Source organism: Marmota monax, unplaced genomic scaffold (assembly GCF_021218885.2).
Source record: "Marmota monax isolate L192 unplaced genomic scaffold, Marmota_monax_Labrador192_F-V1.1 WCK01_AAM20220418_F8-fsc00080, whole genome shotgun sequence".
NCBI classification, from domain to species: Eukaryota; Metazoa; Chordata; class Mammalia; order Rodentia; family Sciuridae; genus Marmota; species Marmota monax.
Genome location: NW_026694750.1, coordinates 8,226,125 through 8,252,145, shown reverse-complemented (window position 1 = coordinate 8,252,145; position 26,021 = coordinate 8,226,125). Strand labels below are relative to the sequence as shown.

The window sequence follows — 26,021 nt, the reverse complement described above, 5'->3', positions numbered from 1 at the left end:
GGTTCTTGAGTTCTGTGTCACACAGGCTCTCCTCTCCTGGCCTCCAGCCTGTCAACCTGCATCTTTAACCTCTGTGGTCTCTCTAGGTCTTTAATGCTGGAGGACTCCTGTTAGAGAAGCTGTTGGGGAGGTCAGAAGGGATCCCACAAACAAAACAGCAGAGCGTAAGCAGCACCTCACATTTGTCAGTTAAATGGAAATGCTTCAGGTAGAAAGCACACTCATGATTCTCTGTTTAGTGTCTTTAGGAAGGGTATGTCTGTCCTCCTAAATGGAATAAGATTTTAAGTATCAAACATGTGGATGGGATATTCTAATAGTCATACAACCAGAGACCACTGCGGTTTCGGAAACATCTAGGGGGCCGGCGGAGGACTGCTCTCCAGGCCCGCCCTTCATCTGAAAGACGAAGCCTTTCCTGGGATCCACTAGTGTCAACTTATTAAGGGCTTCCTGCGTGCGCCGCGTGTGGAGATCTTCAGCGCACCCTCATGCCTGCAGGGCTCCCGCTCGCCCCGGTGGGGCCCAGACTCCAGGGCCGCTCCGGGCCAGAAGGCTGCGGGTCACCGAGGGGGCGAGCGGAGGGTTCGCAGCACGGGTCCCTTCCCTCGTCCCCTGAGGTCGCGGCCAGGCGCACGCTCCCCTGCCCTGGTAGCCGCGTCCCCAGAGCTCCCGGCGTCCATATCTGTCCAGGGGGGGGGTCTCTCCCAGGCTGGGGCTTCTCCAGCGCCCACAACGGCCGAAACTCCGCGGTTGCTGCGAACTGACAGTGCTACCGTGCGCGCCCACCAGTTCCGACAAATTTGTCCAAGCTTGGTATCCTTATCCTGTGCCACGCCCTCCCGGTGGCGTCACGGCCTTTTCTCCCAGTCCGAGGGCTGCGTGCCGCGCGGTCTCGCGCACTTCCGCTGTTGGGAGGAAGGGGTGTGTGTCGCGCTTGCGCACTGGCCCTGCCGCCGGCCCGCGGCGCGTGGCGGCTGCTCTGAGTTGTGGGAGTCACAGTCGACCGGGGTCCCGGTATCGTGCAGCGCTCTCGGGTCATGTCCTGGCTCTTCGGCATCAACAAGGGCCCCAAGGGCGAAGGCGCGGGACCACCGCTGTCCTTGCCGCCTGTACAGCCTGGGGCCGAGGGCGGCGGCGAACGCGGTGCGGGAGACCGGCAGGCGCCCAAGGACAAATGGAGCAACTTCGACCCGACAGGGCTGGAGCGCGCGGCCAAGGCGGCGCGCGAGCTGGAGCACTCGCGTGAGTGCCGAGGGCGCCGGGGCGCGGGAGGTCTCGCGGGCGCCAGCCGCTGGGCCCTGTAAGCGCCTCACCGGGCGAGACTGGGTGGCTGTCGGCGGCCCCGAGCCGTCCTGCGTGCCAGGGTCCAGGCCCTGTTCCTCTTTTGCACCTTCAGCTATCGCCAGCAGGCCGGAGCAGGGGCTTCAGCGTGCAAGTGCTGGGTGCCCACCTGGGCCCTGGGCTTTGGGCACTGCCCGGCGCGTGGGATCCTTCGAACTTGCAGCCTCCACGTGGGGCAGGCCAGGGCGTGGCCAGACCCGGAGATGCTTGTGCGCGGGGTTGGTGGCAATTTTGCACTTAACAAGGAAAGCATATTTTAGTTATTTCGTTTTAACGAGAATGTAACAGATTTTGCATTTATTATTGGGAAACGTTGGCGTTTTGGTGGGTGCGGGAGCGTTTGTAAAGCCACAGGCCAGAGGGTGTTGGCCCAGCTGGTGACCTCCTTGAGCCAGTTGTGAGCAGTGACTGATACCCTCTCGAAACCCAGGGCTTTTCCCACCACCTTCTTTTCTCCTGTGGTTTTGATGTTTTACACCAAAATGGCGCAATTTCATGTGCGCCAAAGTGCCAAATAAATACTGACTAAAGGAATACAGTAGTCTCAAACTTGTTTAAGAGGGTGTCCTTTTATCACTGGAAGATCCTGTAGGGAAGCCTTGGTGTGAAGTAGGTGTAGGCAGAGCCACCTTGATAATAAGGGAGAGGGCTTGGCACTTGGTGTCTCAATCCTCTGCCCTTTCCCAGGAGGCTACAAGAATGTCTTGGGCACTGGTCTCTGGGTCTGGCTGGCTGGCTCTTATAGTCCCAAAGGAATGCTCAGTGCATTCAGATTTGGTTCACAATTGTGTCACTTAAGGCCCGGCTGGGTGGACGATTTCACAGGTGATCTTTTAGTTTATCTGTTAGTTTATTAGCTGGCTGGAGTGAGGAACAAGCTTCAGGACATCTCATACCATAGCAGACTTAATCCCTGACCAAACTCAGCTGGGGGCACCTTTCTGCCCCAACTCCTGGGGTTTTTTGCCCACTTACCATACCCAGAATTTCCAAGCTGAATCTTAGTTGGTCCCTATGACAGGCAGTTACCCAGGCCTGTGGGACACAGCTGTGGGTGTGTCTGAACAAGTCTCTTGGTGTCTGTGCTTCCCTGCCCTCTGCACCATCCGACCTGCCTGGGTCCATTGCCTAGAGAGTACTTGTCCAGGCCCTCGGTTCTGGCCCAACAGATGCGACTGTGGCTGTGGCTGCTGCTCCCTCAGTATCTGTTTGCATTCTCCACTTTTTTCGTTCTCCCTCTTACTTTTTTTTTTTTTTTTTTTGGCAGTACTATTGATTAAACTCAGGGCCTTGTACCCTTTAGACAAGTGCTTTACCACTGAGCTGCATCCCTAGATCTTTTATTTCATTCTGAGGCAGGGTCTTGATAGGCTGCTCAGGTTTACCTTGAATTTGGGATGCTCTGCCTCAGCCTCTGCGAGCATCTTGTACTCTGCGTTTGTATTCTCACCACCCTTCCTGGCTCCATGAGGCTATGTTTCTCCCCAGCCCTTCTTCCCAGGGTGCCTCATGCCTGTCTGCTTGTCAGCCCCTTTGCCAGGCACCCTCTTTGAAGGCTCCCGGCTCATAAGCCTCCTGTTCACCCAGATTCATGCGGTCCCCTGGGCTTTGCCACAGGGTCTACTATGTTTTGGCCTAAGCCTCTGTATTGACCCCACTGCCTTCTCCCAAGCCAACAGGAACTGTCCTCAATGGTCCTCTGCACAGTCTGACTACCTTCTTTGTTCCTCAAAGCCCAACCTAGTGATACCTTGTTTCCAGTGTCTGCCCGGATCTTCTGGGTTCTTTCTTAGATGCCAGCTTGGTTTATGGACCTAAAGTCTTGTGTATGCCCCAGACCATGTCTCAGACATCCCACCAGGGTGGGTGCTTGAGTGTTGTGGGAGACAAAGGTGCTGGTACAGAGTGGTCTTAGGTGGTGAGCTACTGTCAGGCCTGGGTTGTGACTCGGGAGTCTACATGGATACCAGTCCTGTGCTGAGGTTTTCCTTCTTTTATTCTCCAAGGAGAACTATAATTGCTTCACTGTCAGGAGAGGAAACGGCCGCAATGAAGTTAACAGAGAGGGTGGGTGTGACAGTGCATGCCTATATTCCCGTAATCACAGCATAACATGTACTAGTTGCAGCTTACTCTGAAGACTTCAGAGCAACTCAGAGGCTGAGGCAGGAGGATGGCAAGTTCAAGGCCAGTCCTGGCAACTGAGCAAGACTTTGTCTCAAAAAATAAAAAGGGCTGAGGATGTGGCTTGGTTGAAGAGCGCCCTGGGTTCAGTCCCCAGCACCAAAACAAGAAAAGTAGGCAGCATGTGGGGATAGAAGGAATTCGATGGGCCAAAGAGCAAGCCAAGGTCACTGTGGCATCGGGGGTTTCATTTGTCCCTTTTCTTGCCTGTGTGTGTTTGATAGCAGATTCATGGTCATAGATATGGGAAGCTTAAGAAAAATGTGTAATATGAATACCTAACTCTAGCCAAAGCCCGCGTTCTGCCCACTTGGGAAATGCCTGCTGTTTTGGCCTGCTCTGAATGGGTGTGGGGTGGCCTTTCTGCGGTAACTCTACAAAGGTGATAGATCCTTGGGGATGAGACCAGGGCCTTGTGCCAGGCTTTCTTGGGGATAGGGCAGCAGCCTTGAAAGCAGGGGTGTGCAAGGTCTGGCCAGGATTGAGGGCAGGCAGGTAAGGCAGGACTGGGAAGTAGACAGGAGCACTTCAGGCTGAGGCATGCGGTGGCTTCTCAGAAAGCCCCTTGACATTAGTGGGTGCTTGCCCACTGGCCACAGCCACATTGTGTCTTGATTTCCTCTGTCTGACACCCCACAGGCCACGCCAAGGAGGCACTGAGTCTCGCACAGATGCAGGAGCAGACGCTACAGTTGGAGCAACAGTCTAAGCTCAAGGTGAGAGGGCCTAGAGGAGACGGCAGGTGCAGATGCCAGCTTGGGCGCTCCTTCAGGAAGGAAGCAGGGGAGGCCAAGATGGGGCCTCGGGTGTGGCTGAGTCCCCACAGCAGAGTCCCCTGAAAGAGCGGGTATAAGGCGAGGGGCTACTGGTCTACCTGAGGGCAGGGGGTCTTTCTTGGAATTCTTAGCTTCATTCTGTGCACTTGGTGGGACTCAACATCCTTTCATGCATGTAAGCTGGAGAAGGCTCTGCTTTCAGCCCCTGGCTGCTATGGAGTAGTCATGGTATAAGCCTGGGGGAGGGTGATGTGTCCCTGTGGGGCCGATCATTTGTGTCTGGTTTGGTCTTGCTCCCTGGAGGCCTTTCCAGATGTTTTCTGGTGCTTCTCTGCTCTGTCTGGGTTCCTTCAAGGCCTGAGCTCAGGTAGGGGTATTGGTCCAGGCTGCGTTTCCAGAAGTGCACAGACCAGCTGGGTGTGCCACTGAAGCCACTGCCCCAGAGCCCTGCAGCTTGAGGAAGAGGGCTGCAGGGAGCCTTCAGCAGGGAGCCTTCAGCCTCTAGCCAGGTACCCTAAGTGGCCCTGTTCTACAGGAGTATGAGGCTGCTGTGGAGCAGCTGAAGAGTGAGCAGATCCGTGTGCAGGCTGAGGAAAGGAGGAAGACCCTGAGTGAAGAGACCCGGCAGCACCAGGCCGTAAGGGCACAAGCGGTCATTCATACCAGGAGGCCTGGGGTGACCAGGAGAGGGAGTAGGGTGCAGCTTTGGATCTCTCTTTCACTAGCCAACCAAGGATTTACTGGGTGTCAGCTGTTACCCTTGTAACACCTTGGAATACCCTTGTGCAAACACCCAAAGCCCGTAGATCCCTCCACACTGAGCTCCCCCCCGCCAGCACATCTGATTTTCTGTGGGAGGTAGGCAGCTTACCTGAAGCCCCAGCCCCTGGTTGAGGCTGTCGAGACTGGTTTATCCAGCTAAGGTGTGTCCTCGTCGTTCCCTTCCTCTCTAGAGGGCCCAGTACCAGGATAAACTGGCCCGGCAACGCTACGAGGACCAGCTGAAGCAGCAGGTGAGCAGGGCACATCTCCCTGAGGGGCCTGCTGTCCTGGAGGTCAGCAGCTTCATGGGCTGCTAGTCAGGCTAGTCCATGGATGGGAGAGCACATGGTTAGTCCTGGGGACCTTTGTTCAGATGCACACAGGCACAGGTGTGGGCACAGAGGTGGGCTTTCCAGGGGCTTTGAGGCTCTTGCCCAGGAGGCCTAACCCAGGGGCTCTGGCTAACCAGGAGGTCAGTGAGGGACTGAGTAGAGTCGGGCAGACCAAAACCTGGATGCCACTCTCCCTCTGTGGGTACTGGCACCCTGCTGTTGGTGTCAGTTTCTGTGAGTCCTGGCAGCCGGGCTGCCCTAGGAGGCCTGTGTCAGGTCATAGAGGCTGTGAGCCCCTCTGGTGAACGCCCAGTTTCTCTGGCTCGGAGCAGCTGTAGCCTGTAGGCTTGGTGTCACTGCTTTCTGGTTCTGAAAGCTTCTCCCTTCTCTGTGGCTTCTTCTCAGCAACTTCTCAATGAGGATAACTTACGGAAGCAAGAGGAGTCTGTGCAGAAGCAGGAAGCCATGCGGCGAGGTAAGGGTCACGCTGGGGTGAAGGGGGCTCCCGGAAGAAGGAGTCCACTGGTGGGGGGTGGCTCTGTGTGTCCCTCAGTCCCTCAGAAGCATCTTAACAGCGTGCCAAGAGTCCCAGTTTAGGCCAGCATCCCAAGCCTGGGCTCTGCAGTGCATCAGGCAGTCCAGATTCTTGTTCTCGTGGGTGGGGCTGCTCTCAGTAGAGGCCCCTCTGCAGCCTGGCCGTGTGCCTCTGACACTGGTTTGCCTGGGTGGGAATCCGTGTTTACCACCCTGTGGAAGCTGCATTTATGAGTGGGCCATGGTGTCAGCGTTGCACGCACGTGTGTCCAGAAGAAAGGACTATTATTTCCTGTCTCTGTGGGCCAGGGGGACCTGAAGCCACCATGTGGGTTTCGCTTTGTCGTGGCTATGGGCATTTCCCCCAGGCGCTGCACAGAAGGGCACTTGGCTGTGTCCCGTGGGTCTGGCCACACGACAGCTGGTCTCGGCATCAGTTGGCTTGCCCTGTGATCCTCTGTGCTTCATCTTGTTTCCTTAAGTGTGCACAATCCTTAGAAGGGTGGCCTGGTCATGGGGTTCCCTTGCTTGCTGGAGCTGGACCCCAGGCGGGTCTTTTCGCTGAACTCTATACTGTTCCTGGATCACTTTTGCTGAGGTCTATGTGTTGGCCTTGTGGGCAGAGGCTGGCTCTGCCAGGCTGAACCCTGCTGTCCTGCCTTTTCTGGGGCAGCCACTGTGGAGCGGGAGATGGAGCTGCGGCACAAAAACGAGATGCTGCGCGTGGAGGCAGAGGCCCGGGCGCGGGCCAGAGCCGAGCGGGAGAATGCGGACATCACCCGGGAGCAGATCCGTTTGAAGGCTGCTGAGCACCGCCAGACCATTCTGGAGTCCATCAGGTGAGCATTCAGCAGGAGCCCTGGCTGTGTGGTGCTGGCCGTGGGATGCCCCTCTAAGGTCACTAGCTGGGGTCATCATGCTGGTGGGGTTTCTCTGCCCCTGTGTTTCAGGGCTTGCCTCTGAGAGTATAGGAAGCTGCAGGGGAGTGTCGCCCTTGACCTTCTCCAGCTCTGTGTCCAGGTCCCACATCCCTTCCCATCATGTGGCTGTTCTCCCCCAACAGGACGGCTGGCACCTTGTTTGGTGAAGGATTCCGTGCCTTTGTGACAGACTGGGACAAAGTGACAGCCACGGTAGGCATCATGCATCCCCAGAGGTGTGCCTGGCAGGCAGCTCTGGGTGTTCTGGGGGGCCCTCTGGTGTGCTGCAACTCTGTTCCTGCTGACAGGGTGGAGCACCTGGTGCTCGGGGCGTGTTGGAGCTGGAGCAAGGCCCGGGGCTGCCTCTGCTTGTACTGCTGGCTGCTGCCGTTGCTCCTGTTCCTCCTCAGCCAGGGAGAGGAGGTGCAGCTAGATGAGAGGGAGCCTTTTTGGATCGATTTTAAGCGATTTGGTCTTCTTTTTTTTTTCCCCCTCTAGCAAAATACCCAAAGCTGGGTAACTTATAAAGAGGTTTATTGGCTTCAGATTCTGGTGCTGCTAGGGTCCAAATGACATACTACTGGCCTCCTGACCAGGGCCCACTGGCTAGGACACAATGTAGCAGAGAAGTGGAAAGGGAACCAACCAGTCACACACAGAAGGCTTGGGCACAGGGGGTGGCCTTGCTTTATGATATCCTGCTCTGGAGAGAACTGATAGTCTGTCCAAGAGACACTGATCCATTCCTGATGCTGAGCCCCCGACCTCATGACTCTCTCCTAGGCCCCGCCTCTTTTTTTGGTTCTGGGGATTGAACCCAGGAGTACTTTAGACCACTGAGCTGTATCCTCAATCCTTTTTTTTTTTTTTAAACTTTATCTTTTTTGTTGTTATTTTTATGTGGTGCTAAGGATTGAACCCAGTGCGTCACTCGTGCTAGGCAAGTGCTCTGCCACTGAGCCACAAACCTGGCCCCTTCTCAATCCCTTTTTAAATTGTTAAGTTGCTTAAGGCCTTGCTGTGTTGCTGAGGCTGGCCTTGAACTTACGATCCTCTTGGCTCAGCCTCTCCATTCACTGGGATTACAAGTGTGGCCACCACTCCTGGGTTAGCGCCCACCTCTTAAAGGTTCTGCCCCTTCCCCTCCATGGACAGGACCAGGCCCCCAGCATGTGCCCCTGGGCACAAGCCTCCAGCCATGGCAGTGCCATGTTTGAGGCTTTGGAAGACTGGAGGACTGCAGCTGGCTGGCTTTGCAGCATCCTGAAAGGTTCTGGCACCATTTTTTTTTTTTTTTTTTTTTTTAAATACTGGGATTGAACCCCAGGCACTTTACTACTAAGTCACATCCCTAGTGTGTTTTCACATTTTGTTTTGAGAGGACCTTTGCCAAGTTGCCCAGGCTGGCCTTGATCGTGTGAGCCTCCTGTCTCAGCCTCCTGAGTTGTTGATGTGTTCCACATTACCTGGCTCTTCCTGGCAGCTTTTGCAGAATGGGCCTACCTACTTCCACTGCGCAGGGACTCTGATGCTGAGCGGTGGACGTCTGCTGCTTCCTCACACCGTCTCTAAGGGCTTTTCAGTGTAGCAGGGGTTGATCACCCAGGGTTAGGGTCTGGCTGGCATGGCTGTGGGTCCACAGTCATAGGGCCTGGCTGAGGCCAGCCTTGCCCACTCAGCTGGGACTGCACAGATGCAGTGCTGTCTGTTGAGGAAAGAAGCCCTTCTTTTCTTCTGTGACTTGTGTTTTGGCATTTGCAGCGTTGGGGTGGAACCCAGGGCCTCGTGTCTGCTGGGCCAGCTCTGCCTGAGCCCCGGTTAGGAGGTACCTTCTTACCATGTTGTGAAGTGAGGGAGCTCCCAGTAAGCTGGTTGTTGACTGGTGTGTGTGCGTGTGCGTGTGCGTGATATGGATTAGTCATTTGGGGTTAGTCTTGTTTTCTAGGAGTAAACTTATAACATTTTCATTGGGCAGAAAAGCAGTGGAGGCTGTGGCCGTGATAGGCACCTGGAGCTATAAGTCCGTCCTCAGCCTGCAGCCTCAGGGTCAGAGGAGTTGCAGTGCAGGTCACAGAGAACACAGCTCTGAGAAAGGTTGGGGTGAAGAGCGTTCTGATCTGACTGTTCCAGGCACTCGAGCACTGGCTGTTAGGGAGCAGGGCTGAGGCTGGGCCGGGCCTGTTAGGGACCCAGGAGGTACAGGCTGCTGACGGGCGTGCTGCCTGCTTCTCTGTTCCAGGTGGCTGGGCTGACACTGCTGGCTGTCGGGGTCTATTCAGCGAAGAATGCAACTGCCGTTGCTGGCCGCTATGTGGAGGCGCGGCTGGGGAAGCCGTCCCTGGTGAGGGAAACCTCCCGCATATCGGTGCTGGATGCTCTGAGGCACCCTGTGCAGGTATGGCTGCAGTGGGCACCTGCCCCCTAGAGCTCTGTGTCCTTGTCAGGCCTCTTCCCACTATTGGCAAGTGCTGCCTACATCACACACCATCATCTTTCCCTCCCTTGTGCCCAAGCAGCATCTGCTTCCCCCTGCGGAGGGTTCTCCCAGTCTGAACTCGCCTTCAGGCCCTGTTGTGTCAGTGTGGTGCTGCAGGCTGGGTGACCAGCACCCCAGGGCACCGCTGGCTCTGTACGAACCCTGGGCCCCGGTGCCTGTCTTGCTTGGGAAGGAGGCAGTTCATGGAGCCTCCTGCTCCTGGGCCTGTCCTCCAAATGGGTTGCACCCACATCTCCTCCATTCATTCTGGGCAGGTGGATAAGAAAATAAGTTTCAGTGAAGGATCCATAGATCACCCCAAGCCCCCCAGCAGATGCCATGTGTCTCAGGGTCTGGCTTCCCAGCTCCGAGAATGAGGTCCTTGCATGTCTGCATCTCTGCTCCCCCAGGTTAGCAGGCGGCTCCTCAGCAAGCCCCAGGATGCACTGGAGGGTGTCATTCTCAGTGTAAGTCAGTCACCATGGGTGGGGTGGGTCTGGGTGGGCTATGAGGTCCTGTAGAAGTCAGCAGAGCTGGGCCCACGGGTCTCCTGTTGATGGCCTTTGGCTTCTGAAATACACTTTGCTAGCTAGAGCCAGCCTGTATTCAGCTAGTCCAAACTAGCCCCCGGGGAGTAGACTGCAGCATAGTGTACACATGCCCGCCCCCAAGGATGTCTCCAAACACACTTCCCCTGACAGCCCAGCCTAGAGGCCCGGGTGCGGGACATTGCCATAGCAACAAGGAACACCAAGAGGAACAAAAGCCTGTACAGGAACATCCTGATGTACGGGCCGCCAGGCACTGGCAAGACACTGTTTGCCAAGGTAAGAACACCCACTGCAGGGGCACCGTCAGTGTGAGGAGGCCCGTTCTTGCTGCAGGTAGGTGCCCCATTGGTGACCCCCAAGCCTCTCAGCACCACTGTGATGCTCAGCACTAGTGCTTCTTGTGGGGCTTTTCAGGCACCAGAGTGGCTGGTGGGCTGTTGCCTTTGCAGAGGGTGTATAACATCTGTGCTCTCTCCTTCCTGCACCCCTTCTGCCCAGAAACTCGCGCTGCACTCAGGCATGGACTACGCCATCATGACAGGCGGGGACGTGGCCCCCATGGGGCGGGAGGGTGTCACCGCCATGCACAAGGTCTTCGACTGGGCCAACACCAGCCGGCGAGGGTGAGAGTGTACCCCTTGCGCAGGTCCCTGGTCCCCAGGCCATTGGCCACCCCGGGGATGCTGTTCTATAAAGCGGCCGTGTTCACCACTCCACCTCCAGAGCTGGGAAGCAACTCTTTCAGGTTGCTGGTACCCACTGTCCCCTTGTGTTCTGCCCTCCATGCTGTGCAGGCCACAAGCAGCCTCTAGCCTCTGAGCAGTGGGGACTTGTCAGAGGGTCTGTCTAGAGCGGAGGGTCCGTCAACATGCTGAGGATGGGCTGTTGGTCTTTCCCCTCCAGTTCGAAGGGGCTACTGGTTAGAGATTAGAGACTAGAGAAGTGAGGGGTGAGCTCAGGTGGGGAGGGTCTGCCCCACACAGGTGCTCCATTGAGTGTGTGTGCTGATGGTGTGCATGCGTGCAGGTGGTGTTCCTACGTGAACCTCCTGAAAGCCATCTGAGGCCATGACCCCCTCAGCAGGATAGTCTGGCGGTGGCGTGGTCGGCCCTACTAGTCGCCCCAGGCGTGCCCCCTTCTCCTGTCCCCTGGACTTGCACCTTCCCTGGCTGCTCGGGCGGGCCCTGCACCAGGCCCTGCACCCGCTCCTCTGGAAGCTGCAGGCAGCCTGCGCAGGTTTCCCCTGGCCTTGCTGCGTGGCTCTACTGGATGCGTGTTAGAGGTCCTGGTGGGTAGAGCCTGTGGCCCTGGGGCTGTCTTGTGGGTTCAAGCATCCACTCGTGTGGCACGCTCTTGTTCACAGCCTCCTGCTCTTTGTGGATGAAGCAGACGCCTTTCTTAGGAAGAGAGCCACAGTGAGTCCCCTGGGTGCGTCCCTGGCCATGTGAGGATGCTGGGCACTCTGGGCATTTGCAGCTGGAGCCAAGAGCAATTTTGTGGTGACGTGGTCAATCAGGACCCTGGCTGTGCCAAGCACATGTGCCACCACTGAGTGCCCCAGCCCTCTTAGCATTTTTGAGGGCGTGAAGTGCAGTTCCAGCTTTCAGATGGGGTTGAGCCCACACTTGCCCTGCAGGAGTGGCCTGCAGAACCCTCCCCACTTCTCAGGCTTATGACCAACACCAAAGCCTTCCCTCTGCAGGAGAAGATCAGTGAAGACCTCAGGGCTGCCCTCAACGCCTTCCTGCACAGGACTGGCCAGCATAGCAGCAAGTGAGCCCCTGACCTCCCCTTGCCCTGGGCAGAGTACCTGCAGCATTGTCACACTTGGCCTCACAAGGGAAGTGGGGGCACTGCCCAGGCATGCCCACTGCTAACGGCTAGGGTCCAGAGTCCAGCACTTGGTGCCTGGGCAGCTGTCAGGGCTGTTCTTGACACCCCTGTCTGGGAAGGGCAGCAAGTGTCACAGAGAAACCATACCAGGTTCTGCCAGGCAGGGCCACCAACTCACATGACCCCTCCCACCCTTTGGCTTCCAATCTTCCACTTGACTTCGAGGGAGGCAAAGCTGAGACCCCCGTTGTGGCTGGCGTCCCTCAGGATTTCAGGAGGCTCACCAGGGGCATAGGTGGGCACTTTGGGTGGGAGTGAGGGCAGGAGCAGTTCCCACGTATCCTGGATGGAGCACAGGACCTTGGCCTCCAGAGGGATTCGGGGCCCAGGGCAGCCTCCAGGCCTCAAAGAGAGGTCTCACTTGGAGGAGCTTCTTGGGCTGTTCCAGAGGTAGGTCAGCCTGGGTGCTGTGTTCCCACACACCTTTCCAAGTCCCCTCGTCCTGTTCCTTGCTCACTGGTCACAAAGCATTCTCAGACGCCTGCTAGCTGGGGCTGCTGTTTGAGCCCGGATGCTCTGAGGCAAGTTGAGGTTCCTGCCAGGCCCAGTCAAGATCCCCGTCCCCAGCCTGGCCAGGCATCTGCTGGACACCATGGCCTGGTTTGCCCAGCATAGTGAGGCTTCTCAGCAAGAGGGAACAAGTGTCCTGCTGGTGCTGCCTGTTGGTCTGGGATCTGTACTGGAGAAGCCCACTGGGGCTAGAACAGGAACGTGGACACACGCCAGCTGGGGCCTGCACTGTGCAGGGGGCCTTGCTGGGGGCTCCCAGGGTTTCCTGGTTGAAGTGCCAGCCAGGGTGGGTGCAGCTCAGCAGTACAGTCCTGGCCTCCCACGCATGGGTCCCTGGGCTCAGCCCCCAGGTGCCAAGTGGTTCTTCTGGAGGTTTCCCTGAGGAGCAAGAAGCCCTCTGCCTGCCGGCTTCAGCCCGTGTGCCTGTTGCCTGCAGGTTCATGCTGGTCCTGGCCAGCAACCAGCCTGAGGACTTCGACTGGGCTGTCAGTGACCGCATTGATGAGATGGTCTGCTTCCACCTGCCGCGGCTCGAGGAGCGGGAGCGCCTGGTGAGGATGTATTTTGACAAGTTTGTTCTTAAGCCAGCCACAGAAGGAAAGCAGTAAGTGTCCAGGCCCGCTTGCCACCCTCTTGCCATCTGCTGTCAGCAGCCACCCCATCCCTCCTCCCTTTGGGCATGTCCAGCAGGTTCCACCTCCTGGTGGCATTTCCATTCCCCTGGGGTCTTGTGGCCATTGGTGGGGTCCTGTTCGGACCAGGCATCCTTGGGATGGTTCCCCGGGGCCCTGGGATACGCAGCTCTGTTGTGGGGTCGTTGGCCCTTTTCTCCAGCCCCTTTTTACTTGAGGGCAGCAGCCGATCTATCTAGTGTCCACTTTACATGCTTACCTTCCCATTATTTGAAGCACCTGGGTCACTTGGGAACTTTAGGGAAAATGTTGGGCCCTGGGGAGAGGCTAAACTCTGCTCCCTGAGCCTTACTCCAAAGCCCTTGTGCCTGCTGAGGAGAGGGGTGGTCATGGCAGTCCATGGCTGACCAAGTGGCCTAGCCAGATGATCAAGTCCAGCTGCCTGTACACCGTGCTGCTCCCAAGAGCTGCTCAGAGGGGCCCTGAGCCTCGTGGGTGGGGTGTGGCTCTCCATGACTGTTAGATGCTGGGTGCAGGGCGAAGCCACTGGGCAAAGCCTGCCTGGTGGCAAGGCCCTGGCTCTCCCTGCTCCCCTTTCTGTTGCATCCAGGACGTTCCCAGTCAGCTGAGGCTGCTCTGCCATCAGCCTCTCCAGGGGCCTAGGCTGGCAGCGCCTGGCTCCAGGTCCTTCCATGTCCTGACCTGAATCCTTCCTGCCCGCCCCCCCACCTTCTGCAGCCTGGTGGGCTGGCTTCTGGACTGCTGCTGGCCAGGCCCCACCTCCTCCTGGCCCAGGCAGCACGACCTCATTTCTCTACCTCTTGCACAATGGCCACTCTACCTTTGGCCAAGGTGACATTGCTGGAAACATGGAAGGTGCAGCCTACCCATGCTGTTCGCGGCCCTTCCAGGACCCTGCCTGCACTCCACTGGCTAAGTGTTTGGAGTGGCACCTGCTGCTTGGCTGTTTGGTGTGCAGATGTGGGCTGGGTCTGGAGTGGGTGGAAAGTGGGGGTGCAGGGGTGCAGCGCCCCAGCCTGGCCCCATAGCAGGTTAGCCAGGAGGATCCAGGTGTTGGCAGACCCTGGCTTATGTTCAGAGGAGCAGCCAAGGGGTGCCCAGGACAGCCCATGATTCTGGTATGAGGTGGGCGGCCTTGACGCCCGTCTCCCTAGCTCTGTGCCGTGTGCAGCCCTGGCTGGCTGGGCACCACCTGAGACTCTTCCTACAGGCGTCTGAAACTGGCCCAGTTTGACTACAGCAGGAAGTGCTCAGAGGTTGCCCAGCTGACGGAGGGTATGTCGGGCCGTGAGATCGCCCAGCTGGCCGTAGCCTGGCAGGTGAGTGGAGCTCTTGGGCTCTGAGGCCTATGGAGGGTGTGGCCCCTGCTCTACTCCCCCTCACCGGGGGCTGCTCCCCCATTGGCTCATGCTGTCTGGGCTGCATTGGAAGGGCTTGTGAACACAGAACACATCATCCTAGGGAAGGCCAGGGTGCCCGGGCAGATGTACGGGAGGCTCTGAGGCAGGTGGGGGCCGAGGGGCTGTTCACCTAGCCCGTCAGGTGGGGAGCTGGACAGATTCTGAGCACCTACTTCAGGTGGAACCTCACAGCCACCTGCTCTGCATGAGCCCTCTTGAGGTTCTGCTTTCTCCGACAGGTCAGCTGCAGAGTGGGGGCAGGTGTGTGGACTATGTGTGGCTCAGGGCTCACAGGGCAGAGTGCCCCCGTTGACCCCGGCTCAGCTCCGGCAGTGCTGGGAGCACCTGGAGATCACAGCCTCTGGTGGCTGCTGAGAAGCCGTGCTGGGTGCCACGCCCACCTGGTCACCTCTGTGCAAGAGGTTAGCTAGAGAGAGATCTGCTTCCATCAGGGTGCTCAGCTGCTCTTACAGATAAGACCACCTCCGGGTCTAGCCAGCTGAGGGCTGTGCTGTGGGACCTATTGTGGTCGACAAACCAGAGACCAGAGTACTCGGCAGGGTGCAGGTGGCACCATGGCACCACATTGTGTTCCCGGTTCTGAGGCTGTGGTCTGTCCCCCAGAGCAGCACCTGAGGCCTGCAAGGGCCACATCCTGGTGTGTCCTTGGGGGTGGTGAGCGGCTCTTGGGGTGTCTTCTGGTGGCACTGACTTGGGGGCAAGCTCGCAGCCTCATTCACTTCCATGACTCCTCCAAGGCCCAGGCTCCAAATGCAGGCCCCGAGGCCTGTGTGATCATGGTCATCATGGCCTGGGGAGGGTCATCTGGCAGAGGGTGACCTGGCATGCTGCTGTGGCCCGTGTTGCAGGAGCAGCTCACCACACCGGACGGCTGTCCACAGACCCAGCCCTGGGGCGCCAAAGCTCAGCTCGGTGTGTGTGAAGTGAGTCCTGCGTCCTGCCTCTGCACTTACCCTCAGGTTCACCAACCCGGCACCATCTTGACGGGCGCAGGCCTATGGCATCTGCTGGGGCCATCACTGCTGTGCATTGCTGGAACTTCCTGTCCTCCCAGATGGAAGCCCTATGCCCTCTGACCTCTCACTCCCCCTCATCCCCAGCTGCTAGGCAGCCCCCCTTTCTTTTCCTCATCTTCTCCCAGCTGGCGGAGGGTACTCAGGAGCCGGCTTTCCGTTCTCTACCCCAGAGTGGAGCTGCTGGGCTGGGCTGGGCCATGCAGCAGCGCCCACAGACTACCTTCTCTGGGGCCTCGGTCTCTCCCCAAGCTCATCAGCGTTTGGTGTTCTCCCCCCGCCCCCGACCCTTTGTACTTTGAGACAGGGTCTTGCTAAGTTACTGAGGCTGGCCTGGAACTTGGGATCCTTCTGCCTCTGCCTCCCGAGTCACTTGGGTACCAGACGTGGCCACTGCCTGTCAGGGTTGCCCTGTGGGCCTCGGGGTGTGAGCTGTGACAACCAGGACTTCTGTGGTTGCCTCGTGGTCTGCGGGAGCTGGTTTCCAGGACAGTCAGCCTCCCATGGCCACGTCTCTGCACCCATGGGCTGGGCCGGGTCACAGTGCTGGAGACAGCGTGTATGCTGGGCAGTGTGGGTCTTCCCAGTGCTGGTGCCTGAACAGGAGGCCGCAGCACCCCTGCGTTCAGTGTGTGGCCACACTGCGGGTGTCCTGTCTCCTCAGGGCCTTGTGTGCCCACAGTTGCCAGGGCAGCTCTGCCCTGTGCTGGTGGCCCTGGTGTTTATTCATGCAGGGCTTGACCTGGGTGCTCTGTCCCTCAGCCATACTCCTCTTCCTTCTCTTTTTTATTTTGAGGTGGTTTTGCTGCCTTGCTGAGGGATTCTCTAAGCTGCTCAGATTGGCCTCTAACTTGGTGCCTCCTGCCTGGGTCTCCCCAGTTGATGGGATTATAGGCATGGCTGTGGCGTGGGGCACCACAGATCTGCTTCAGTTGCTCTTCCCTGGTCACCAGCATCCTTTTTGGTGCTTAGTCGCCACCTGTGCCTGTTTGAAGACACGTCTCTTCAGGTCCCCTGCCCACTTGAGATCGGGTGGCGGTGTTCGATCTTGGCTGTTGGTGTACTCTGGGTCTCAGCCCCTCCCCAGCTGTTCAGGGCAGACCTTTCATCTGTGCTCTGGTGAGTGCTGTAGAGGCCGACTCTCGCTCTGCTGCCTTTGGCTCCTCCAGGAGGATGCCAAGTCCAGTCTGTCGGACTCCCGCCGTCACTGTGTTCTTCCTTTTTAGGGGGAGGTCCCAAGGGCTGCACCAGAGGTGCTGTTAACACTGAACTGCATCCCCAGCCCTCTCGTTCTTCTATTTTGAGACAGGGTCTGTGTATTTCTGAGGCTGGCTTTGAACTAGCAGTCTTCTGGTACCACTGTGGCCACTCCTGCCCTGTGGCTTTTCCCTGGGGTTTATAGTTCTGGTCTTTTTCTTTGGTGCATAACTGGCAAGAATGCAGGGCTTTGTGCACACCAGCCAAGCGCTCTGGCTTTGTGAGGGCGTGAGTTGGAGGTGCAGCCTCGTGTCGTTGGCTGCGGATACCCAGTTTTCCAAGCATCCGTTTTGAGAAGACCGCCCTTTCCTCACAGAAGGGTCTTCACAGTAAGGAAGAGGATCTTGGGTTCAAAGCCAGCCAGAGCAACTCAACAAGACCCTGTCTCAAAAGAAAGACACTTGAGCAGCTCTAGGTTTAAAAATGTTTATTTTTTAGTTAGAAACAGTATATTTATTTGTTTTTATGTGTGCTGAGGATTGGACCCACGGCCTCGCACGTGCTAGGCGAGCACTCTACCGCTGAACCACAAACCCAGCCCCTTTGTTTTTTATTTTGAGACAGGGTCTTGCTAAGAGGCCCAGGCTGGCCTCAAACCTGAGTCCTCCGGCCTCAGCCTGAGCTCCGCACCAGGCTGTGTGCACCACCTCCTGTGTTCTTCAGTCCCATTTGGTGGTATTGTGCGGTTTTCCCGTAAAGGTTTTCTTCTCCTTGATTAATTCCTAAACATTTTATTCCTTTTTATATTTGTATAAATGGAATTACTTCCTTTTGGAATTTCTGTCAGGGTGCAGAACTGCAGCTGCTGTGTGTGTTGACCTTGTGTCCTGATCAGTTCTGATGGGTTGGTTTTTAGGACACATCTGCGGGCGAGTGCATGTGTGCAGGATGGTGCTGGGCGGGAGCCCTCGCAGGAGCTGGGGCTGTGTGGTCTCAGTGGCCCCCAAGCCCTGCCACCCACAGGGTCACAGCGTCTGGGAGCAGAAGCAACTGGCTTCTTTCTCTCTGGCTCAGCCCACTCTTCTTGCCCAGTTGCCAGGGAGGGCTCCAGTGCTGTGCTGTGGAGGGGCTCAGTGGTGGTCTGCCGGCCTGCCTTAGGGGAGCTGGCAGGCTCCTGACCTGTGCTCCCACTGTGTTGAGAAGTCTCTTTCTGTACCTCTCTGTGGGGTGTTTTTATTAGGAAAGGGAGGCTGAGGCAGGAGGATGACAGGTTCCAGGCCAGCCTAGGCCACTTGATGGCATCCCGCCTCAAAGTACAAGATAAAAAGTGTTAGGATGTGGCTCAGTGGTGGAGCATCCCGGCCACCTCAGGACCCCAAGGAGGGAGCTGGCCAAGTGCCACGTGTTGGCCCTGCATTGGCTTCTGCTGTGTGCGTGACAGTGTTCCCACGGGAACACCCTTGCATCCCTGGGGCCATGCCCACTGGTCTGCCGCTGCTGGCAGGTGTCAGGGTAGCACTGGTCTTGAGGAAGGAGTCAGCAGGGACCCTCCTGGTCAGCATCCCACGTGGCCGCTTCCCCAGCCCTTTTCAAAACTTTGTAATCTAGAGACAGGGGCTTGCTATGGTGTGGTGAACATGTGATCCTCCTGCCTCAGCCTCCCGAGTGACTGGGATTCTAGGTGTGGCCACTGCACCTGGCTTGTTTGTTCATCTCTGAGACAGGGTCTCACCGTGTTGTTGAGGCTGCCTGGAACTCCTGGCCTCAAGGCGGCCTCCTGCCTCGGCCTCCTGAGTGTTGCGCTGCAGGCATGCGCTTCTGCACCCTGGTGAACGTGTCTCTTGGGCCAGTATAGACTCGAAGGGAGTCAGGACAGCAGCGTGACTTGTGCTGCCCTCTGTCCTACCGTGCTGCAGCAGGTCCCTGCCTTGGGTGAAGCATGGTCGCTGTGTCCTGCCACGCAGCAGGCTCCATGCTGAGCAGGGCTGGGCTGTGCCCTGTCCACCTGCCAGTCTCATGTGCAGCTTCCACCTTACCTTCTGCTCCCTCCCCAACTTGGTGGTCTGGCTTCAAGGTGGGGTCTGCTCCCGCAGCAGGTGGAGGTGAGGCAGGGGCCCTGTGCACTCCGGCCCTCATGGCACCATGCAGTCACGGCCCCAGGCCCCACAAGCGCCAGCCAAGCACGCCTGCCCCTGGGGGGAATCCAGTGTCTGGGAGGAGGGCCCAGGCTGTGGGTGAGGGTCCCACTCAGGTGGCCTGGAGGCAGGACCCCCTGCTTGGGACTGCCCTGAGTTTCCTCCAGGCACCCCAGCTCCCCTTCCCTCCCGAGCACAGTGCGGTGAGGTCCCTGCACCCTGGCCTGACCCCTCAGCCGAGCCGCCGCACCCTGGGGCCCACCGACCCTTTTGGTGCTTCTAGAGCTGTTGTTGCCGGCGAGTTGCAGCCTCAGCCACCCAAGTGCAGTGACTACGGCGACGCCATTGACCCCTGCTGGCTGGACCCCCGTGATGTCCTTAGGATAGGGAGTGCAGGAGTGGCAGCCTGTCCAGAGGTGACCACTCAGGGTTCCCCTGTGTGCCCAGAGTCGCCTGCGGGTTTTGCATTTGTTCTGCCTGGGAGGGGCTTGTGGGTCAGCCCGGTGTGTGTCTCGACTTGGGCTCTCTATGGTAGAAACTCCGGAGCACAGAGGCCGTGCTGGGATGTGCAGAGCCCCTGTAGACATGGGTCAGGCCACACTGGGGCCCTTGGGAGGCCACTGCAGAGTGAGTTGCCCCTGTGCAGGCTGCTGGCCTCTTTCCTGCAGGCCATGGCGTATGCCTCTGAGGATGGGGTGCTCACCGAGGCCATGATGGACGCCCGGGTCCAGGATGCCATCCAGCAGCACCAGCAGAAGATGCAGTGGCTGACTCTGGAGGGCCCCAGGCCCCAGGTTGGCGAGTCCCCGCACCTGAGTCCACAGCAGGCCAGCTAGGCTGGAACGCCTGGCCCACCCTCTGGGAAGTGCAGCCACGCGGCCTGCAGTGCCTTCCCACCAGCTCCCCTTCAGCCTTGACCCCAAGTCTGCCCTTCTGCCAGGGGTGCTGGCTGGGGGAGGGTCGGGCCTCCAAGGCGAGCTGGGTACCCAAGGCTGGTGGCTACAGCCTGGCCAGCAGGACCGGGGCCTGTGGGGACCAGAGGGGCAGTGAGGTCACTGGCTCAGCCTTGGCCTGGATGCTGCCCTGCACATGTTTGTGCCAAGAATTAGCCCAGCCCTGACCTAGTGGGGTGGATCCAGAGCCAGATAGCCACCGGTCCATGACGTCTGGTGCTCCAAGCTGCTGCCCCCTCCAGCAGGCGGGGGGCCCTTCTTTCCAAAATCTAATAAAACTGACTGACCCTTGCTGTGTGTCTCGTGGTTGATATGAGGGGCGGGCTGTGGGGGCCCCTCTGCAGCCCTTGGGGTTTCAGGTGACGGAAGACGCAGAGGCTGGAGCTTTCTGGAGAGTTTACTGGCCAGGCAGGGTGGGCTTCACAGTGAGGTGCTGGGGTGCCCAGGCCCCACCCTTATTGATAGCTGCCGAGGGCCTGTCCTCCCTCCTGTACCACTCTCAGTCGCACACGCCCCATGCACATGCTCCCGTGTGCTGACGGCGCAGTCCCTGGCGCCTCCCCCCACTCCAGACCAAACGGACGGACGGATGGATGGACGGACAACACAGTGCACAGGAAACAGCAGCTTTCAATCAGATGTGGCCTGAGTCCAGTCCTGACCCTGGCCAGACCTGTCCCTACTGAGGACCCACCCCCCTTGGCCCCCAGCCCCTCTAGGACAGAGCCTGCCCTTGTGTCCTGCCCTGAGGCCCGGTGGCCAGCCCCACCCCAGCCCCCACCCCACCCCCTTTATAAAAAGAAGAGACAGCACCTTCCGCTGGACCTGCCCTGCAGCCACAACCCGGCCAGCCACAGGCCAGGACACCCTGGGCCTGAGGCCGCAGTCCCGCTCGGCCAGCTGGGCCTCCGCGGGGTCGGTCTGGTCTGCACAGCAGCCCTGAGTCCTGGGCGCGGCTCACAGGTGCCGTGGGCTCGGGTGCCCGTTGTGGTAGAGTTTCTGCTTCACATGCACCATGTTCCCCGCCGGCTCCTCGAAGGGCCTGTGCGGCCTCCGGCCCAGGTCCCGCAGGCTGCACAGCTTGGGCAGCCAGGCCCACGAGCCATCTGCAGGGGACAGGGCGGTCAGGCGGCCAGGCTGGGCCGGGGCTTCCCAGCGGCGGGTGGGAGGCACTCACCGTAGCGCCGGCCGGCCCTCCAGGCACGCACGGCACAGTGCAGTACGCCGTCCATCCACACCAGGAACCAGCTGATGCAGAAGCCCAGCAGCAGCCCCAGCATGAGGTCGATCTCCTGCTTGGTCACATTGTCCGTCACAAAGTAGTTCTCTGAGGCGTCCACCACCGACTGGTCCCCGTCGTATGGGATCACGTAGTGGATGTGGTGCCTGCGGGCGGCAGGGCGGGCTGGCACCTCTCCCGCCAACCCTGGCCTGGCTTCCCCGGGTCCACGCTGGGCAGGCTGGGGGTCCCCGAGGCAGGTGGTGTGACTCCCACGGGGCACCTCAGGGAGTTCTTTGAAGCCATCCCTGTGCGCTGGTTGGGAAGAGTCATCAGACCCCCCCCCAGCCCCAGGCTGCCAGGCAGAACTGTCAGGGCAGGTGGGAGGCCAAGATCCTGCTGCCCGTAACGATGTCTAGGGAGGGTCTGGCTAGGGGATGTACCCTCACCCAGCACCTCCCTCTTTCCTGAGGGCCCCAGGCATGAGCCCTGGTCCACCTGCTGACTGTGGGGACTGTCGAGGCCCAGCAGAGCCCAAGGGCCAGTGCCTAAGAGCAGTCTACACTCCATGCCCTCGGGGGTACTCCCGCGCCCCCCCCTTCTGGTCCCTAACTTGTGCCTCCCTGCCTCACTCCCGTGCTGGAGGTCTTGAGGACTCTGCCCCACACCCCATTCTTACATCCTCACCCATGTCCATCACTGCCCACTCACTGCCGTGGGATGGACGCCAGAGCCCCTCCCCTTGAACCAGGCACCCACCATGGCCCTGGTCTCCTCAAACAAGCCACACCATGCCCCCAGGAGGCACTGGGCTCTCGAGGACTGGGGCTCTGCTCTCCAAAGCCTGTAGGTGGCACTACCGCAGCTTCCTCTCTTCCTCTGGTGGCTTGCCCCACTTCCAGGGAGCCCTCCAGCCCCAGAACTCCCAGTGGTGGACCTGCAGGGGGAACTGGTCCCCATGACAGCAGATTTGAACATCCTAGCCAGGAAGAGGGGGTTGGTGGCCCTGGGGCCCAGAGTGCCACGACAACATGCTCTGGTGGCACCCTCTTCTTCCCTGCCGTCCTGTCTGTGGCCCCATCCTTTGCTCCTGCCGGCCAAACAAACCTCACAGCCACTCTCCTCCCTGCTACCTCCATGTCTGCTGGGCGCTCGGCTGCCTGCGCGTCTCCACGTGGGATCTACAGACACCTCAAACGCATGCTGAAAATAGCTCCTGGCTCCCCAAACCTGCTCCCCCTCCTCCCCTCAACAAGCTGCAGCAGACCCTGTGGCTCTGCCCATCAGCCTTGCAGTCTTCCTGCCCAGGCCTGGTCTTCCCTCCTTCCCCCACCCAGAGGGACCTTCCCCCCAAAAGAAAACTGACTCATCTTCCTTGAGCAGGGCCCATGCTGTCCACCTCCCACCCAGAGGCAGGGAAGGGGCAGCCCCCAGCCAGGCCGCTCAGAACCTCTCCTGCTCTTCCTGGGGCTCAGCCCCTTCATCCACACTGGCCAGTCCCAGTAGGCAGGGCTTGGGCTGCTGGACCATGCTCCACTTGTGAGGAGTGACCATGACTGACCTGGCAGCTGTCACTCATCTGATTACAAGCTTAACAGACATTATCTGTCGTCATGATGGAAAATCACTGATGGTAACAGAGAACATGGGGTTGGGCCAGTCCCTGGGAGGAAATGTTTCCTGACCCATTAGGGTCCCCGGGGCACTGAAAGAACTCTGACTCCCCCCAACACAGGTGGCTGGGCAGGAAACCCCCAGGAACCCTGAAAGCAGGGCCAGGCAGGGTGCCAACAATTGGGCTTGGGACTGCTGCTGGCCTGGGCATCTGCATCGCCCCTTCCATGACCCTGGGCCTCCTCCTAACTCCAGGTCCAGCCATGGAGGTGGGCGCTCAGGTCTCCCAGATGAAGACAGAGGGATGTGCTGTGTGCACATGTGTCTGTGATAGGTACAGACATGTGACCCGCCTGCGCCACACATGCTGCATGTGTCCACCCAGGGCCCAAAGCATGTCGTGTATACACACTGGCCACATGCACAGAGCACAGTGTGTATACTGTGGACCAGGGTCCCACAATCCCACAAGCCCCACATCCATGCACTGAGCACACGCCGGCATGAGCGTGGCATGTCACACATGGATGCACATCACTCCACGTACACAGAGCCGGCCTCTCTGTGGGGTGCTGTCCTGTGCACAGATCCATGTGCACAGGCACTGACGCTGCCTGCTAATGTGCATGCTGCACAGAATTCACATACATGTCCTCTGTATGAAATTCCATGTAGAGGCATGTACGAGACACAAACGTGTGTACGCTTTTTCTGCACGGTGTGTACACAGGTAGAATCTGTTGTGGCAGACGTGTACATGGTGTATAAATGGATACCCCACATGCAAACCTGTAATCTGCACATAGTCGCTGCACCCACACAGAGACGATCTGACATTCCTCTGAGCACTCGGCACTGTATATTGTTCTATATACATGTACTTTTCATACACATATATATGCTGTCAATATACAAGAGTACTTTGTATGAATTTACATATCCTATATGTAGAAATGTGTACAAAGCACATACATGTAGACACGCAGAGACGCTCCGTGTGCATAGTGGGGCGGGGGTCTGCAATACAGGCCTCGAGTCAGCCTCCACTCTGCAGGCGCCTCTTCCACATGAGTCCACATGTGTCCTGGAGGCTACCTGAGAGGCATACACAAGCCTTGGGCAAACACACTCTGAACAACGCCCTCTGTCTACCCAGGCAGCCCTTCCGTGTGCGGCCCCAGGCAGAGCCACGCTGGGCACATCTGATGACCCATACTTGTTAAGTGTGTGTTCCCAGAGCTGAGTGTCTGGGCCAGGGCATGCACACTGTCCACCTGAGAGGGTCTCAGCTCCACCACGGGCACTGCCCACAAGCAGGGGGTGTGCCCTCGTGCCTCTCTTGCGCTGTGGGCCATGCTGGGCAGACTAGGCACACCAGGTGGCACCCAGATTTCTCAGGGAGCATGTGCCCACCAGCAACCTCTCCCACTGTGTCCAGCACATGCGAGGGCACACTCGCTGTCCTGCAACATGCCTGTCTGCACCCGGAGGCATGTGACACACTGGGGGAGACATGCAACTGCCCTGGCACCCCGACCCCCCCACCCCCCCGCCACCCTCACATGTCCACAGAGCCTAGGAACAGCCCTGCAAGGTAGGGTGAGGGCAGGTTCTGTGGTCGGAGTCCCATCCCCTCCTGGCTGCATGACCTTGGGTGAGTCCATCCTCTAAAACCTCTGTCCGCTTCCTCGTCTGTCCAGCAGGGACAACAGTCACCGCGGGAGGGCCTCTCTGAGATGAGTGCATGCGGTGTGTGCACTGTGTGTACGCACATGTATATGCACAGACGGTACACACATGCGCGGCTCATGAGAAGATGTTTATTTCGTACATGGACGTACAGACATGCATGGGCAGGAAGACTCCATCACTACACGTGCACGGGAGCACAGGCCACTCAGGGGCATGTGGCAGGGGCTCACTGTGACCTTGAGCAAGCCTCAGCCCCACCCCTGCCTCAGTTCCCCCTCTCCACTCGGAGGGGCTGTGCCAGGAGCTCCTCAGTGTCGGCCCTCCCCAACTTGACCTCCTCCACCTGCCTGCCCTGGCTCACAGGAAGGTCCGCGCACACACAGCGGCGGTGAGGAGGACCCGCTGGGCTGGGCCGAGCTGGGCCGGGCCTCCACGGTGGCCACCACACTGGACACTGGGCTGCTGTTCTCCAGCCTCCAGGCCCTAGACCAGGAGGCCGGCGGCCCATTCCGCCACCCCCTGGCGGCCCTTTCTCTACAGGCTCTCTAGGGCAGGGGACGGCTGGTGGGGGGGTCCTCAGTCCCGGTTCCCGGCGGGCAGCCCCTCCCCCAGCAGCTGGTAGGCCGAGGTGGGCCCCGCTGCCTGGCGCGGCTCTGCGGCCCGCGCCGGCCCCCCCGGCCCCCCGGGCCCCGCGCACATGTGTGATCACGCGTGTCGTGCCCCGCGCCGGGGCGCACTCACCGGCCACAGTTGCAGTGGCAGACGCGGTCCTCGCCCCGCAGGTGCGGGAGGATGTAGTTGTGGAATCGGTCCAGCAGCGCGTTCATGTCCATCAAGCACGCGATGGCCTGGAAGAACCCATGACCGGTCAGGGCGAGGAGTGGGCCGGGCCGGAGGGCCTGGGAGGGGGCAGCGCCGCCGGGGAGGGCGCGCGGGGCGGCGGAGGGCGGCGCGGGCCGCGCGGGCCGGTAAACAAGGCGGCGAGGCGGGGGAGGCGCGCGCGCGGGCGGGGCGCAGGGGGCGCGCGCGGGAAGCCCCTCCGCTCACCATCACGATCGACGCCCCCAGAATCATGAAGATCATGGTGTTCGCACTCATGGACATCGGGCGGGGCCGGGCCGGGCCGGAGCGCCGCCCCCCGGCCCCGGCGGCCCCCCGGCCCCGGCCCGATGCTGAGCCCCTGCCGCCTCCGCAGAGGTCAGCGCCGCCCGCGCGCCGCCGCAGCCCGCGGCCCGGGAGCAGGCGCGGCGCACGGCAGGACGGGCCGCTGGGGTCGCGGCAGCGGCGCGCTGCGCTCCGCCCTCGGCTACGCGCTCCGCGGTCGGCGCGGCCCCCGCCTCCTGCGCCCCGCGAGAGCTGCCTCCGCCCCGCGCGCTGTCTCCGCCCCCCCGCCCCCGCCCCTGCCGCGCGGAAGGGACGCGGGCGCTGGGCGCGTGACGCCGTGGGACCCTGCCCGACTCGCCGCGAATGCCCAGTCCTTGGTTCCCAGGTGAGAGCCGCAGGGCAGGCTGGTTGGCTTCTGCCGCCTCGGACAGGATAGCGCCACTAGCGGGGAGGGAGGTGATGCTGACATGCTGGCTGGAGTTGGGGGGGCAAGGTCACCAGGGAGCCCGGAGGTCACTCAAAGCCAAGGCCACATGGTAGCAGGTAGGGCCAGAGAGCCGGGGGCGGGCTGGGAGCGGGGGCAGGAAAGGCTGACCCCAGGCTCACGAACTGTGGGAGTATGGGTTCTGGCATGGTCTTGGCGTCAAGTCTGGAGGCCTCTGCTCTGGCTGCCCCCGACCCTGGGGAACCAGGCTCAGGGTCCCCAAACCCTTACCCACCGCCCAACACAAGGCTGAA

The 26,021-nt window shown here is 59.6% G+C and overlaps 2 protein-coding genes across 5 annotated transcripts; one reads left to right on the top strand and one right to left on the bottom strand.

Moving 5' to 3' along the window:
- The first annotated feature begins 931 nt into the window (after positions 1-931).
- On the top strand, positions 932-19,945 carry LOC124079259 (ATPase family AAA domain-containing protein 3). Of its 4 annotated transcripts, XM_046424698.2 has the most exons (17): positions 932-1,245; positions 4,168-4,244; positions 4,840-4,941; positions 5,258-5,317; positions 5,804-5,873; positions 6,606-6,771; positions 6,996-7,065; positions 9,092-9,247; positions 9,739-9,795; positions 10,030-10,155; positions 10,378-10,502; positions 11,243-11,294; positions 11,582-11,652; positions 12,719-12,886; positions 14,146-14,254; positions 15,205-15,279; positions 19,370-19,945. In XM_046424698.2, the coding sequence occupies exons 1-17, from the start codon at positions 1,041-1,043 to the stop codon at positions 19,535-19,537; spliced, it is 1,857 nt and encodes a 618-aa protein (XP_046280654.1). In that variant the 5' UTR covers positions 932-1,040; the 3' UTR covers positions 19,538-19,945. The 4 variants fall into 4 exon arrangements, 2 of the variants coding, with proteins under 2 accessions (XP_046280654.1, XP_046280655.1); XR_006847222.2 differs by lacking the exon at positions 15,205-15,279 and having other exon boundaries at positions 933-1,245; positions 12,719-12,833; positions 19,370-19,506; XR_006847223.2 differs by lacking the exon at positions 19,370-19,945 and having other exon boundaries at positions 933-1,245; positions 12,719-12,833; positions 15,205-15,267.
- An 88-nt stretch (positions 19,946-20,033) lies between these two features.
- Tmem240 (transmembrane protein 240) lies at positions 20,034-25,358 on the bottom strand. The gene is made up of 4 exons (XM_046424706.2): positions 25,227-25,358; positions 24,921-25,027; positions 20,832-21,040; positions 20,034-20,760 (listed from the first exon to the last, which is right to left on the bottom strand). The coding sequence occupies exons 1-4, from the start codon at positions 25,281-25,283 to the stop codon at positions 20,612-20,614; spliced, it is 522 nt and encodes a 173-aa protein (XP_046280662.1). The 5' UTR covers positions 25,284-25,358; the 3' UTR covers positions 20,034-20,611.
- Between the last annotated feature and the right edge of the window lie 663 nt (positions 25,359-26,021).